The sequence below is a fragment of the Paramormyrops kingsleyae genome, chromosome 4, assembly GCF_048594095.1.
Source record: "Paramormyrops kingsleyae isolate MSU_618 chromosome 4, PKINGS_0.4, whole genome shotgun sequence".
In the NCBI taxonomy this organism is placed as follows: Eukaryota; Metazoa; Chordata; class Actinopteri; order Osteoglossiformes; family Mormyridae; genus Paramormyrops; species Paramormyrops kingsleyae.
In genome coordinates this window covers 30,915,325-30,930,907 of record NC_132800.1, presented here as the reverse complement: position 1 = coordinate 30,930,907, position 15,583 = coordinate 30,915,325, and the positions used below count along the sequence as shown (strand labels likewise).

General features: G+C 45.6%; 1 protein-coding gene across 4 annotated transcripts in view; it reads right to left on the bottom strand.

The window, feature by feature from the left end:
- tep1 (telomerase-associated protein 1) overlaps window positions 1–15,573 on the bottom strand; it is a 28,257-nt gene extending 12,684 nt beyond the window's left edge. For 2 of the 4 annotated variants that reach the window (XM_023832562.2, XM_023832564.2), the window contains exons 1-28: window positions 14,271–14,422; window positions 12,785–13,404; window positions 12,471–12,602; window positions 11,919–12,068; window positions 11,591–11,755; window positions 11,210–11,350; window positions 10,727–10,798; window positions 9,880–10,001; window positions 9,628–9,785; window positions 8,415–8,524; window positions 8,175–8,253; window positions 7,853–8,030; window positions 7,027–7,246; window positions 6,356–6,508; window positions 6,146–6,211; window positions 5,757–5,869; window positions 5,492–5,563; window positions 4,924–5,070; window positions 4,535–4,826; window positions 3,683–3,804; window positions 3,095–3,208; window positions 2,551–2,668; window positions 2,027–2,221; window positions 1,452–1,639; window positions 1,074–1,224; window positions 803–982; window positions 611–703; window positions 364–496 (exon numbers count right to left, since the gene is read on the bottom strand). In XM_023832562.2, the coding sequence (XP_023688330.2) occupies window positions 364–496; window positions 611–703; window positions 803–982; window positions 1,074–1,224; window positions 1,452–1,639; window positions 2,027–2,221; window positions 2,551–2,668; window positions 3,095–3,208; window positions 3,683–3,804; window positions 4,535–4,826; window positions 4,924–5,070; window positions 5,492–5,563; window positions 5,757–5,869; window positions 6,146–6,211; window positions 6,356–6,508; window positions 7,027–7,246; window positions 7,853–8,030; window positions 8,175–8,253; window positions 8,415–8,524; window positions 9,628–9,785; window positions 9,880–10,001; window positions 10,727–10,798; window positions 11,210–11,350; window positions 11,591–11,755; window positions 11,919–12,068; window positions 12,471–12,602; window positions 12,785–13,357 (4,237 nt within the window). In that variant the 5' untranslated portion in view covers window positions 13,358–13,404; window positions 14,271–14,422. Of the gene's footprint in view, window positions 1–363; window positions 497–610; window positions 704–802; window positions 983–1,073; window positions 1,225–1,451; window positions 1,640–2,026; window positions 2,222–2,550; window positions 2,669–3,094; window positions 3,209–3,682; window positions 3,805–4,534; window positions 4,827–4,923; window positions 5,071–5,491; window positions 5,564–5,756; window positions 5,870–6,145; window positions 6,212–6,355; window positions 6,509–7,026; window positions 7,247–7,852; window positions 8,031–8,174; window positions 8,254–8,414; window positions 8,525–9,627; window positions 9,786–9,879; window positions 10,002–10,726; window positions 10,799–11,209; window positions 11,351–11,590; window positions 11,756–11,918; window positions 12,069–12,470; window positions 12,603–12,784; window positions 13,405–14,270; window positions 14,423–15,491 lie in introns of those variants that run through there. The other 2 variants (XM_072711113.1, XM_023832565.2) reach the window with 2 other exon arrangements.
- Between the last annotated feature and the right edge of the window lie 10 nt (window positions 15,574–15,583).

Genomic DNA, 15,583 nt, shown 5'->3' with positions numbered 1-15,583 from the left:
TAACCTCTGCATTGTATTTTAAGTTAAGCCTTATTAAGCCTTATTTACATTTTTTAACTTGCATTTTTTTATTCCTGTAAAACACTTTGAATTGCCTTTGTGTATGAAATTGTGCAATTTAAATAAAAACTGCCTTGCCTAATATATGGGTTATGACAGTGTTTCTGAATCCAGTCCCCAGAGACCCCTAGACCCCCCCCCGTCTCCCCAGCTCCGCTCCCCCCCCCCCGCCAGACTGCCTAGGGGTCCCCAAAGACTGGTTTGGGAAACACTGAGTTATGATAAAGTATCTGTGTGTGCACATGTGTGCTTCAGGGAGTGTTGCATGCTGGGAGTGCAGTGTGCCAGTGATCTCTGGTCCACCTGTGCTGCTGACGGCCAGAGCCCCCATGGTCCAGGCCAGTCCCACTCCTCTGTACTGGGACTCCATCCGGGAAAGACAATGTCGAGCAAGCGCGCTCAGCGACTGAGGAAGAGACTGCAGGCTCTCCTTCATCTGCAAACACAGCGACAGCTCATTCTACTCCGCTTCGGGGGGGATGCGAATCGTAAAGGGTCACGTGACCGGACTGACTGTACCATGTGACCCCACTGCCCTTCGGACTCTGACCTTTTCAAAGACAGCGAAGCTCCTCAGCTCCTCACAGGCGAGATGCAGGTATAACGGACTGATGGATCCTTTCTTCATCAACAGGGTCTGCAGCTGTATGCAAAAAAAAAAACAACGATGCAGTAGAGAAAGGCAAAGAGAAACACGGAAGCCAACACACTTTGACATTATACATATAATATCTGAACGGACCTGGTTATTAAAAGCCGCCCCGCTAAGCTTCTTCCCATACACAGCCAGCTCTTTCTGAACAATCTCCTTTTTATCAAGTAGAGACAGGTGTCCCATGGGAAACAGGATGGTCCCCTTCTTCTTGGCCAGGGATTCCCGGAGGACCGAGTTTGATGTGACGCTCAATACGACAGACACGCCCTGCGGAAGCAACCAGCAAAAGGAACAACGGCAGGGTCAGGTATGCAGTAGGCACACAGAAAGCACTGGCTTCGCCATGAATTCACAGTACCTGAGGGAGGCACAGCGGTATCCAATCAGATACTAGCTGCCCTCTGGCATCTTGAACTAAGTCCGCCCCATCGATCAGCAAGGCAAGTGTTTGGCTACTCTTGGCATGGTCAAACGTACCAAGCAGAGAGTGGAATTCCGTCAACAGGCCTCTACAGCAAAAAGAGGAAACGTAGTGACTGAAAACTCTTAATCATAATACAAAATAATACCTGATCTGACTGTATAATGCAAAAGAAATCTTTTTATCAAACTTGCCATCATCTGAATACGTAATACACGCTGAAAAAAAAACTCTAATTTTTCTGTTGATTTAAGAACACATAGCATGAAAAATATCATCACTGGGGAATGTTTGACCTCCGATGACTGGACGTACTTATAATTAGTACGGAGCGAAACCTCATCGTCATGCTTTCCCAACCTCTTCCTCAGGCAACAGATGAGGCAGCGCAGTAACTGCTCTACTTTGTAAGCGGTCGGGCTGGCAGCAGTGAAATAGGAAATTACATCACATTCAGAGCCTTCTTTGGATTGGCTAGTCCTCAGGGCATCAGCCAATGCAGCCTGTTTGAAACGTACAGGTATAAATAAAGGGGATTAAAGGGATTAGTTAATGCATTTCCATTTTCAAGTTTTATTTGTCACATACACAATGTTTTACTAGCATCACTGTGCTGTAAAATGCCTTTCTGTGTCGTGGATTGTGCATGACGAAATGTGCAATACAAAGGGAACAATCAAAGCAGTCAAAAACACAAGAATAAATAACAATAAACTTAAGATATACGTAAGAATAAAATGACTATGAAAATAGTGAGAAAGACGGGAAATATGAGGGTGTGAGTACATTAAACAGGAGGAAAGGATTTTAAAAGACTCATTTGTGCTTCTGGGAACGTTCAGTCATTCTTTGATTCAAATTACTATTGTGGATCTAACAGATGTATTTACCATAAACACAGTCTTTCCATCTCCTGGACCTCCTTCCACTAGCACCAGCCCCCAGCCACCTCTGCCCTGAGCTTCCTGAACGTTTGATATTGCCGCGGCGACCAGCTTGCCCCGCCCATGACACTGCCTCTGCTGGGCCTCCTGATAGGACTCCTGCTCTGAGACCTCCGACATGGGGGCCATTTCGTCCACATCCTGTGAAAACAGACGCTTCTCATTCCCTGAAAATGCTTATTACTTTAGCAGAGCGTTAGTGCCCCAAAGGCGTTTCTACATTCAAGACCAGGGGCCTATATCATGAAGCTGGATTTCTTGGCTGGAAAACTTGGCGGATTTAAGGTTCCCTAGTTTAAACGGACTTCATTGTCATTCACTTACATTTAGTGCCGACTACCTTAAATCTGGCAAGTTATCCAGCGAAGCAAAAAATCCTGCTTCACAATACAGGCCCCAGATCTGAAGAACGCTTGGGCATGGCCTGAGCCCACACAGCTGCCATGACAGTCCACCCCAGATTGTCCCACCTCAACGTAGAGCCTCAGCAAAGCTTGCCACAGGTCTTCAACCACCGCCCTCTCAAACTCCTCCAGACCCTTCAGATGGGGTTTTCCATCCTGAACACCAGCCCATTCACAAGGGTAACTGAGGCAAAGACAAGCGAAGGCGCAGAGAACAAGACAGACAAGAATGACATATAAAATTAGCTAACGAAAGAAAAAGAGCCAGCTGGTAAACAAAGCAGATCATGCTTAGAGGAAGATCTGAATGCCGAAATAGCTGCTGTTTCACTCCTTTACCAACACAAACATAAGTAAGAACATGCAAAGATGCACAAATTAACTTTCTGAAGCAAAAAAAAAAGCAGGCAATTTTTCAGCTAACTGCTGCATACGCTGCCCCCAAAAACCGATCTTGTGATAATGGAAGATGGATAAATAGAAAGAATAAACTATCATCATGAGGATTAAATAGTCGATTAACCACCTGCTGTATCCATGACCATCAAATTAAAAATTTGCCCTGTTTTTAAAATTGGGCTTCACACCAAATTCACGAACGCGATCTTACTCCGTGGTCACTTTTATTCCTTTAGAGAGTATTCTGCTTTTAAGGTCTGACATTTTGGATTCAGCCTCACTGGACTCTGCAGCAAATTCGGCCCGCCATGCCACAGGGACGGACCTGAGGGAAAAAAACACACACCGACACAGAGCAAATTTAGGAGGAACCGCTGAAGATGTCAGCTGTGTTCTTTATGCCGATGTACACATGTCAACATCTCAGAACCTTCTCAAACTTTAGACTCTTCAAACTTGCCCCCTTTTGCTTCAACAAGCACTGCAGTCTACCAGCATTCTTTCAATCAGCTTCCAGATGGAATGCTTCTCCAACAGGCCTGAAGGAGGTTCCACAGTTTGCCCTTACTCTACGCTCCACCTCATCCCAAACCAGCTCTGTAGGGTTTTGGTCAGGGAATTGTGGGGGCCAGGTCATCTGTCACGGCACTCCATCTCTTTCCTTGTAGTTACATAATCTCTATGTGTGCCTGGGGTCGATGCCTTGTTAAAAAACAAACCACAAACTCCGGACATCTGACTGGCATATCTGACCTGGAGAAGGGCGCATACAAGTGGAAAACTGCAAAATGCTACGCACTTGGAAATGTGTGGGGACCGGAAGTAGAATAGCATGCGAGTCTGAGCAGAGTCCGAGTGGAGGGACTCGAACTGACGGATCTCCATTTCGGTGATGGACAGCCCAGGCGAGGTGGACTCCAGCTGAGGGAAAAAAAAGAACAACATACCCAGAAAGAGAGTGATGAACGAGAAAGATGAATGTGTATCATTCACAGAGCGTATTTTGCATTCCCAAAGCGAGAAGAGGAGGAGTCACATGACACAGATGGAATGCTGCCGGGCAATTCCCGGGCCGCCGGCGGCGGAACTTACCGGAGCATTCGTCAAGGAAACCTGCGGATCTTTGGGGGATGCAGGAGGCAGAAACACAGCTAATATTCTACACCCCAGATGTTCCCATAAGGGAATAATATTAGTTACCTCATGATGCTTTGAACAATAATATGCACAGAAATGGTCAGACGTCTTTTCTAGCTGACACATTACTGCATATCGCATGTATATTGCGACATCACAGCGGGCACACATGCCATAGTCACACCGAGAAAGGATGCGATGCAAAAGAGATATTAAAGATCATTTTAAAACAATAAAAATATCGTCATTTAAAACAAAACTAGCACTATTTACAATGCAGTTTCGCAACTAACCAGTACTGCTCTATATGATAAAACGATTCTGTCTGATACAGGACTACAAGCTGAATGTGCAGCCGGTTGGCTTCAGTAACATGAGGATTCATAATAAATAGATTTGAAAGTGAAAATGAAAGTGAAAGACCTGTAGGCTGTTTCTCCCCATTAGTCGCTCAATCCCTTGTAATTCGCTTGATTAAAAGGCAGAGGGCGAGAGCGAGCACACCGCGTCTTACCCAACGGTACTGCGGCAGGTCTGGCAGAGCCGGCCGTGGGGGCACCACACCATACCGCTCTCCCAGAACGCCCAGCAGCAGCTGGCTGCGGCAGACCTCGGCCAGGCAGAGCTGGGCGGCGCGGCTGGCCTCCTCTTCCGTCACGCCCCAGCGCAGGTCCACCTCGTGCACCCAGAGGCCGTAGGGGGCAGCCCTGCGCCGGAGCTCTGGGAAGACGCTGCGGACCAGCACGTCGCGCTCGCTGTGCATGTCCCGGAAAGTGGAGGACACGAACACCCGCACCCCTTGCCACCTAAACCAGGACGGAGGAATCATATATCGATCAGAAATGAGTGATGACGCGTGTGGGTCTGGTAGGCGAACAATGACCAAGTGTGGAGGGAATTTACCGTAGTTTTGGGGTGGCGGGAATGGGGGTGAGCGTGGGGCCTCGTCGAACCCGATCTCGCCCGTCCGCAGGCGGGGGCACATTGTGGACCTTGTCCATATGATCCACGTGGTCCAGAAGCCGAGATGAGCCTCTTTCTGCCACAAACCTGGAAGAAGATGGAGACGGACGTAAATAACATCCAGTGCGGAGAGAGAGAACGGCAGGACACTGAAAACTGCAGGAAAGATGTTGCATATATACTTCTCTTTATATAACATTACATTAAATGTCCAGGACAGACGTTCTGTATATAATTCCTCATATTTAAAATGACAAATACTTTTGTATATGTTTCAAACTATTTTATGAGAAAGCAAAGACACAAACACTGCAAAAAACAGCTAAAATATAGATATCAACAGAATCAATTGCATTACTGCCAGTGTAAATCTAATTAATTGCTTTAAAATCAAGTCACATATCTTGTCTCAACCCGCATTCATGTGTAGTACAAAGGATTATTTCTTAAAACACTTCAGATACTTCATCACCCTGAACCTTTCAGGCTGGTGTTAAAGGGCCCCTACTTGAGGATCTGTTCGCTGAATCCATGGAGGCTTATCCAGTTTCGCTCTTTGCTCGCAGTCCAGACGGTGGGCCTGAAACAGGCAGGGAGGGGTTACTGGCGGACGTCAGCCCTAGGGGGGGCCTGGCAAGCTTCTCCAAACATCAAAACAACAGTCAAAAACACCAAAGGCAAACAAGAGCCACGTGAAGAGCAAAGAACATCAGAGTAAGACAAACATCTGGAAGGTCACACTAAATCAAGAGAAGAGGGGAAAAAAGTCTTACTTTTTTCTAAGATACATGCTGACAACTAGGGTGTCATTGTCCGTTTGACTAACGTATTTCGAAATACTTTGGCACACTTCAGGAACGTCATCAAAGCATATTATCGTGTCTACCTAAAAAGCAGGGAATATGACAGAACAGTAAAAACATACACGGGAAATGATGACTAATGCAAATAACATGAAACAGCTAATTTAACAGCTGAAAGTCCAATTTTTGAATGCAGTCACATAGCCATTATGTATTTCACAGTTCTAATGCAGCGACAGTTCTGCATGTACAAATAACCAGCATCTCAGCTAGAAGCAGGTGGGTGTTAATCGGTTTTTGGAGCCATAGAATTAGGATGAAGATTCACCACACGCCATCATCTTCTAAACGTAAAGTACCTTCGTCTTCTGTGCCTTCATCTCAGCAAAGAAATTTGGAGTCGAAACTAAATCATCCTGGTCCAGCTATGAGGGAGGGGGAAGACAAGAATAAAAGGAAGACCAGGTAAGTGCAAGGCATGGGTGTGCATCTCCAGCTCACCTTCACAGGAAAGCATGAGGGACCTGCTGCAGCAGAAGCGACAGCAGCTGAATCAGAACCAGCCTCACCTCCATTTGCTCCATCACATGCGGCACGTTCTCCAAAAGCACGTCAGACTTGAGTTTGACCTCCTTAAGACCGCTGTAGCTCCCGAGATACAGTTGAGCATCCTCACTGCGGTGGGCTATCATTAATGCTAGCAACACTGCCATCTGCTGGGGCTAGTGGAGAACAGATAATCATACATTCATCACCCTTATGTCAAGTCAACTAGCCCATACTGTACATCTTCCAAGAGTTTATGTCACCTTGAGTCTATACAAAGCAACACAGAGAGCATGGCATCCAATACATGGTGCACACAGTCAAACACAGTCAAACACAGTCACAAACACAGTCACAAACACAGTCACACATTATGGACAAATTAACGGCATCAAATATAATTACATTAATTTATAAAAGACCAAAGCAAGAGACAATTAAGAAAGCATTGTCAGCCAGTCCCTGGAGCAATTTAAGTTAAGGGCCTTGCCCAAGGGCCCCAGAGTGACATCACTCTGCTGAGCTTGGGATGTGAACCAGCAACCTCCTGATCACAGACACGGCATCCCAACCCGAAGAGCCAAACAGCGCCCCAAACAGCCATTAATACCTGAATCAAATCAAATGTTTGTTCAAACTTTCAGTGGGACAAGTGTAAGGGAAGACTAAGGGGGGGGGGGGGGGGCTCCCTCACAGTGACACTGGATGGAGTTTCCTGTTCTGCTTCTGGGTCCTTCTGCGAAACCGGAAGGCAGAAGTCTTGCCCGCCACGCCACTTGCTGCTCTCACTGGCGTAGGCGGAGCAGAAGATCAGGGTCCGGCCCGGGAGCAGGGGCACGTTATGCCGGCACGAGATCTGGATCGCCGTCTCCAGGGCCTGCAGGTACTGCTGCAGCAGGTTCCAGCTGTATCGCCTCATTCAGACAGAGTGTAGCACAGGCTTGTCAACAGAGGTGCAATGTTCAGGTCCAGAAAGTACAAATCCAGACCAAGGTTTTGTTTCAACCAACCAGTTGAGTATATTCAGTCACATTTGCAGAGCTCTCAACTAGTTAGTTGAAACAAAACTCTATGCATAAAGAATTAACATTATAATTTCTTCCATCTAACATTCATCCAGGGCCGATTCTAGGTGAGAGGTGTAGAGCATAAGAGTGGTCGTAATTCATACACAGGTCCAATGATATGTTTGGAATTGGTAACTGACAGGGGTGTGAGCACTGCTGCGGCCAATCAGCTTTCAGCTAGGGCCAGTGCCCCTGTGGCCCCGCCCCTGTATCCATCCATCTTCCAAGCACTTATCCTGACCACATGTGTTTGGACTGGATTGGATGATTTTACCCAACATGTGTGAATGTGTCATCCTACAGTTAATGAGTCCAATGGAGCGTCTACTGGGTCAAAAACACTGTAAATGAAAACCTACTCAGCCAATGAAGCGACGGCTATTATTCTGCCGTCCATTCAGTGATGGGGACACCAGCAGAGCTCAAAGCATGAAGCAAGAGGCGGCCACATACCTAGCCAAGTCAAGCCGCTTCCTCTTCATGCGGTACATGCGGTAGACGAAGGGCACGGCCAGCGCCCGTCTCCTCTCACTGCGCTTGGCCGTCTGCCAGTCCAGCTCCTTGAACTCCTTGGTCCTCGGCATCTTGTTCAGGACGCTGCCCAGCACCACGGCCTTTCTGCGCGGCTTCACTGAGGCGAGACGCAGAGACGGCGGTACCTTACAGCACCACGGCCGAAGGGTGACAGCCCCGGGGCACAGGAAAATAAGCTAATGCCCCGCAGCTGGTCGGCATGGTGACCAGGGGCTGGAAGGCAAACTGCAAAGCTACTCACCTGAGTCACAGAGGTCCATGACCACCTTGTAGGCGGCGAGGAAGCGGAAGGGGAACTGTCTGCTTTTAACCACGGACTCCTGCAAAGGCAGCACAGTAACGCAGCTAAAGCACGAGTTCCTCAGAACATCCGGATTACATAAGCCAAGATGTTTGGTTCAGTTAAACTCTGAAGATGCTTGCGAGCACCTTAAAAGAAGCTTCTCGGAGGTCCTTCTCGGCCAGCGTCTGAGATCTTTACCTTATTGATCAGCCGCGCCAAAATCTTCTGGTGGTGTTTCTTACTGATGCCGCTGGTGATCAGGTTTCTGATGTTCCTCAGCATGGCCATGAAGGGAAGGGCCCTACTGTCTACATGAGGCAGATAAGGAGAGTCACAAAACAGACATGGCAACATGCCCAAAGAGCAAATTTCCGAAACTGACTCGGGCCATTTTTTGTTGTCGAGATGAAACTGCCGATGACCTAAAGTCAGTTGTCCTTATCTGTTACAGTGTCGGTTAAGCAAAACTCATGAAATCCAATGAAGAACTTTGCCTATATTTTCAAAACCGAAAAATCTCAAAAATGTATCCTGTCACCTGAGCGAGTTTTGGAAACTTGTTCTTCGCCTCTGAATATCAGATCTACGGTCTACATAATACAATGTGATACACAATACAAGGCAGACATAATAACCTTCTATGTCCAGTCACCTTAGAAAGTGCAATATTGACCAATCTTCCAAATGTCCAATATCTGTAGTAATACATTGCTTTGTATAAAGCCAAAATTTTGCATCTCATAAATGCATAAATATATGCGCAGTGCTGGTCTGGGGGATGGCAAGCGTGTTTAAGGTAGCCTCTCATGTGATATCGTGCAGAGATCTTGCAATAATTCGTGCGTCACACGTTTCTCATAACTTATCGCTTCACTTTGCTCCACTCGCAAGTTCACTTCTCTCGCCAAGCAGACAAAAATATTTTATGAGGTTTTTCCAGGCTGTGGCTGCCCAGGAACCAACCCGCATCGTGCGGAATGATTGACTGTATATATATTTGTGTGTGTGTGTCCATCCACATTCTGTATATGTCGTAATTTATTTTAGGTCTTATCAATGTCATTTTGTCAAGTCCTGAGAGAGCAGCAAAGATCTTTTTGTCATACTGTCAAGCAATAACGACAAATTCAATTCAAAACTTTAAAAAGTGAAAGAAAAATGCATAGCACATATTACATATAACAGTCAGGGAAACTAAAACCCAGATAAAACACTTAACCGTAAATGCTCAAATTTGCTCAAATGTTCGTCACGCACACGCAATGCGTAGCGTGATATTTGCGCTCTGAGCTATGGGTGTGCCCTGTGAGCGCGGCCTCCGCCCAGACAGTGTCCGTGAGCGGAAGCCCGTGCGTAAGCGTGAGCGTGAGCGTGTGCGTCAGCCCGCACGTAAGCCTGTGCATCCGCTGACCTATGAGTCTGGCCCAGGTTTTCGCCTGGTTCCCCTCCTGACTCAGCATCCTCTCCCAGGTGTCGGGCTGCACCAGTTTCATGCGCTGTCCGGCCCGATCCGGATCCCAGGTGCCCTTCAGGCCGCTGTGAATGAACTCCTTGGCATCCTTCGGGTACCTGCACAGAGTACGGGCATTACGGTACTGGGGCAGACGCTGGGGCTGGCGGTGGCTGGGATCAAACGGCCCTTAGCCCACAGAGAGCACATCACCTCTTCCCCAGGACGGCCATGACGTGCTCAGCCGGCTCACTGATATGCAGCCTCTGGATCATCTTCTTCAAGCTGAAGACGCTGGTGCCTTTATCCACTGCTTTGTGCTCCATTGCTTCGATCTGCATACACATGGGTGTCACTGTCATTTGTCACTTTTTTTTTTTAAATCTAGTTTTTAATCATTATATTACTTTCAAATGTCATTTGAAATCCAGATTAGATTTAGTTAGCTATCAGAGTGGTTTCATTTGTTTGTGTCTTATTTCTATTTCATTTTCTATAGATTCTGTTTAATTACGTTTTCAGTTTATTTCTAGGGATAGACAAACTTTTCTATAGTTATTTTATGTCTGATCTTGAGAATCCTACATGAATATACTGTACATTATGTATCTCAAAATGGGCAAAACGTGTTCCAGATTATTAATAGTAATCAAAGATAAACAAATCATTGCTATAGGTACATAGATACAAGTATTTTAAAATGGTAGTTACCTATTTCACATTTGTTTTTATTTTTTATATGTATAGTTTTTGTTTAAAATTTTTGTTTTCAATTTTTTTGCCTGTCTAACTTTATTTTAGTTTATGAAAAAAAAATCTTGTAGTTTTAGTTTTCATTAATGACACACACACACACACATACAAAAACACTTGCTCCTCAGACGTAGATCTGACACACGTTTCCACGGCTTTGCCTGTAAGGACACTGCCCTGCCTCGCAATTTAATGTGATTAATATTTGCTATCCAAAAGTGGCATTTCTTAAATACAGGAAGCCAAGTCTAATCCAGGACACAATGTATGGTCGCTGGGTTCAGAAGCAACACAAAAACCAGCTCACAAATTTCTTCAGCGTCACTGGATCAGACTTCAGATCTTTGGCCCAGCTTGCCCATTTCTTCAAAGAAGGTTTCTAGGGGACGCGAGAGAGAGAAAGTGACAGGTGAGAGGGAGACAGAAAGAGGACAAGAAACAGATGGATGGGAGAGAGGCGAAAATAGGAGGGATAGTTTGGAGATAAAGGAATATATGGTTACTAAAACCAACTAACAGGTTAAAGCAGTAACCTGTAACCAGGATCTTGGCCGGCCACAGTGCCTGCTTCGTTTAAAGCACTAATAAGCTCCATACTAAAAGGAAAGACTAAACTGTTTAAATGAGTACAGTTGGCAGTTCAGTGCAGCCTGAAAACAGTCCTCTCTTCCTCATTCAGTCATTCCGTGTCCCTGTCTGGCTACATGGAAAACACATGGCAAATGTGCCAAGACGGGAGGGGGTGTGTGCGGCAGATCAGCCCCACTGTTCCCGCTGCCCTGCGTGTCACCTTGGTCACTGCCACTTTGCCCCGGTAGTGCTTGTTCCGTTGCCCGCGTGTGTTGTACTTGGCCAGCTGATATTCTGTAAACTGCTTAAATTTATCCGTCAGGGCCTTCTTCAGACACGTGGGCAGGGCCTGGCTGAAACACTGTGGAGAGGGCGGGAAAATGAGGTGTTTGGTTAAACGTTAAATCCGAGACGTATTAAGACCTCATCCAATCAATATTAATAACTCTTTCAGACTTCCTTATTATAAAATCAAACTGCCACCTCAATAAATAATATCTAACAACAATCTCAGATCAGTATTTACATTACGTTGCATCTCAAACTTCTTTTTTTTCCATTTATAACATATATAATATATATAGCAAAAACCTCAACTCACCTTACTGTAAAGCCTTATCACCTCCAGCCAATCAGAGGGCAGCTGCACTGCTGCACAGAAATACCGGCGCAGGTGCGGCTTTGTGGCGGGCAGGTGTGCTGCCAACGCCAGCAGGAAGTTGGCTGTAAGGCGAATATTCAATTCCTGCCGAGTGTACACCGCCACCTAGTGGACAGGCGACTATGGTGACAATGCATTCACATCATAATTCAGAAGAAAGTACAATGTGCATGCACCCTTCATGACAGCCATTTAACCAGCTTCGTTCTTCTGGTGTATTTGGTAATTCATCTCTGCACTGAGAGGCCTGTCCTCCAGGTGTACTCACTTTGAGTAAGAACTGGGAGTCTTGCTGAGACACCTCCTCTACCAGGCCCTTCATATTTGTCCACAAAGTCTCCTTCTTGTCCCAGTCTTGCTCCCCCGGGGGTGTGTTTTTCATCACCAGGGAGAGGCAGACGGCATTCAGCAACAGGTACTACGGTAAACAATGTAAACCGCCCTTACGCTAGCCTTCTGAATCAGAGCAAACTGCAGTTACACACCTTAATGGCCGCAGGTCATTTACAATGAATCCTTTCCTGGATTCTAGTGTTTAGAAATCAGTCCACATGACTAGTAAGTCAGTTGTTAGGCTGACCTGTTGATTGTGTTATTATAAGCAAACGCAACTATATCAACAACAGAAAAAAAATTATAAAAATCAATAGCAATAATCAACTATCATTTTTAACTTTTGGCAATTTAAAACATTTAAGACACCAAACAAGTGATTTGGAATATTTGCCTAAAATGCCAATTAACCATACAAACATTTCTTTAAAAGATTCTAAGACATAAAGCTACGGGGTACAAGAGCAGCCCCCCTAAGATTTCTCACCTTTTTATCCTTCAGCTCTTCCTCCAATTGGTCATTGACCTCCTCAACCTCCCCAAAATCCTCCTCATGCAGCCCAGGAAGGTCCTCCTCTTCCTCTGGAACAGGCTTTGCTGTGGACGCCTCAGTGGGGTCCTAATGTACACGCACAGCCAGACAATACTCAAGGATTAGGCATACGTAAATGCAATCAGTGACAATCTCAGTCAAGCAGAGCAGGGTGGTGAAGCTTTACCGTCAACTGGTAATTAAAAAGACATGAGTAAGCATATCTACATATGCATTTGCAAGAAAAAAAGTGACAAGGTGAGGCATACCCCACTGTAAACTTCAGTCGCACACTTCAAGTCTTCATTTATAACTGGCATCTCTTCTCCTCTTCCTCCACCTCCTACTCCTTCTTCTTCTTCTTCTTCTTCTTCTTCTTCTTCTACCACTGACTCAGCAGGGGCCAAATGCACAGATGAGGAGGAGGTGGGCCGCAGCAGGACACAGGTTTTGTCAGAAGCTCGGAGGACAGAGGAGGAGAGCAGCCGTGGCGCCAGTGCATGTGAAACGAGGTGCTGAGGGCTGCTGAGGAGGGGCTGGGGAGAGAGCAGCGGCGAGGAGGCGGCGGTGGAGGACAGCCACGTGGGCTGCAGGGCGGGCGAGCCAGCCTCGATCGCCCATGATGGGGACGCACAGCCGTGCTGCAGGGCAAGCGCCAGGCGGGGGCCCGAGAGCGCCAGGCAGGGGCCCGAGAGCGCCAGGCAGGGGCCCGAGAGCGCCTCCGGGGCCTGAGCCAGCACCCGGTTCTCAAGATTCAGTCCGGCACCGCTGGACAGGAGCCCTAAGGAGCTGGATGGTTTGTCCAAGTCTGCGCTGGGTTTGAGCAGAGCCAAAGGCATCATTGTGCTGGTCGGCCACAGACAATGCTACAGAAGTCTATCTGCCGGGACTGGGAAAAAATATACAATGATAAGCAAAGTGTCATGCCATTTTAGTACCACTCTAAGAAACAGCAACAGAATGTCACATAATCCCATCTATAAATCCAATTACTCCTTCTAAGCTACTACTTTTTAATGGTTTAAAATGTTTCACAGTAAATTTGCATTTTGAGAACATCAAAATTCATAATATGTAACATGACATGAGCAGTGCACAATACTAGCTTATGTTCTATTAGCATATTAGCATACGGTGGAGCAGGACTTTCCAACACAGAGCACAATCGATTTAGAGCCGGTTCAGTATATACCAAGTCCTGAAAATCCAGTTTGAGGGCCTATAGACTCTCCAGTTCACGCAGCAAAAAGATCAAAGTTCGCCTTATATCAACACGGCGCACCCACAGTACTACGTACTATCTTACAGTCCCAAAAACATCGTGTGTTTTAATTAGGAAAATAAATTTTTTTAAAAATGGATCCCATTCACTCATAATTTTAAGCTATTACAGCGTCCCAGTCAACAAAGACAAACTTTTTAGAATAATTATTAGATGAGAAATAAGTGCATGCTTTATATTATTGCAATATAGGCGATAACGTATACCGTGACACCATGGCTGCATTTTAGTTGCACCACTTAAATAAGAAAATGCCAGTTCTTTAACAGCAACTTGCAGACTCTACGACGAGAAATACAGATATTTCGCGTTACATATGACACTATAGCACTAATAACAGGAGTTAAGACGGTGCCTGACGAAACACTGCACAGTGAACTAGCTTTCATTTACAATATATTCATTTTAATTGCCTCAGTAAGCAGCTATGTGCTTATTACTAATACTCAAATAACATTAAAACATCATTTTACCGTTCTGCCATAACGAACGCTGAAAAGTAAACTCGGCTTCTCTGAGCGATTCTTTGCTCTTCCTATATACTAACAGGGAAGCGTATGGGATCTGAGTTCAGTTTCATGTTTTTTTCCTGCCGCCAACCTTCGTTTGTTTAGTTTGTAATTCAACGGGGAAAGCTGATCTGAGATCAGCACCTAAAAATACCAATCGGCTACGCGTGCTTCTGCGTCAAAGCGGACCATTGGTTAGAAGAATCGGACCGCCTACTGTACGGATCAATGAGGATCTCTTACCTGCTTCTTGTGCATTTACAAAAGTGATATAAACTTCAGTTTAATGTGTACTGCAGAAAATAATGAGTAAATTCAGAGTCATTTTGAGCAAAGCATCTGACTTTAAAATGTGCCGTTTTATTAGGCGCTCAGATTTCATTCATATAATATTCATAATTTCATTCATTCATGTAGCTATTCCATTTTTGGTGATCTTGGTTGACATGTTTAATAACAACTAACGGTTAAAACATTATTTAGCTCAGATGCTAATTAAAACATTCCGGTTTTATGACGACAGGACACACGACTCATGACACGGACCATAATGTGCGCGCGGCGGGGTACGAACCCGAACCGCAAACTGCGCGCTCACGTTTATTCTAGGTTAGACTGTATTGCTTTGACCTTGTGGAAAAGAAAGTCTCACAATCTTGTAGAAAGAAATCAGTTCTTGTCCCGTTATCATCCTAAATGAATACACTGCCAAAATATAGGAGCTTGTTAAAACTCAAACGGGGCACAGCAGATTTTATTGCGACACGCATCCCAATAAAAGGGATCTAGCAACGCACTACGTATTAATTAATATTTCATATAATAATAATAATAATAATGTTCTCGTCATCATCATCACTATGCAAAATCAAAAAAAGATATCTCAGATGCTGAGGGACAATGCCGGACAGCACTATTTGAATTAGTATTTAAATGTGTTTGAAGTGGATGTGGAAACCCCAAGTTTTTGACATGAACAAGAAGTTCAACCACAGCAGGTTTCATTAAAAAGTTACTGTGTCGATATATCGATTCTGGTTACTGTTTTTTATGTGTTCGTTCTGAGAAGCTCATCCACAAGAAACGTTCTCAGTTTTTATAATCAAAAGCAGCCGCCCGGAAGGGGAATAACCGGCCGGCCGGCCGCCTGCCTCCGCGCCCCCTGCAGTTTCGAAGGCTCCTCACCGCCTGTAGATCTCGGCATGTTCGAAACTCCGCGAGCTGGTGCGCGTCTTGCCAGCCGATTGGACAGAAAAGTTCATCCGGCGCTGACGTCA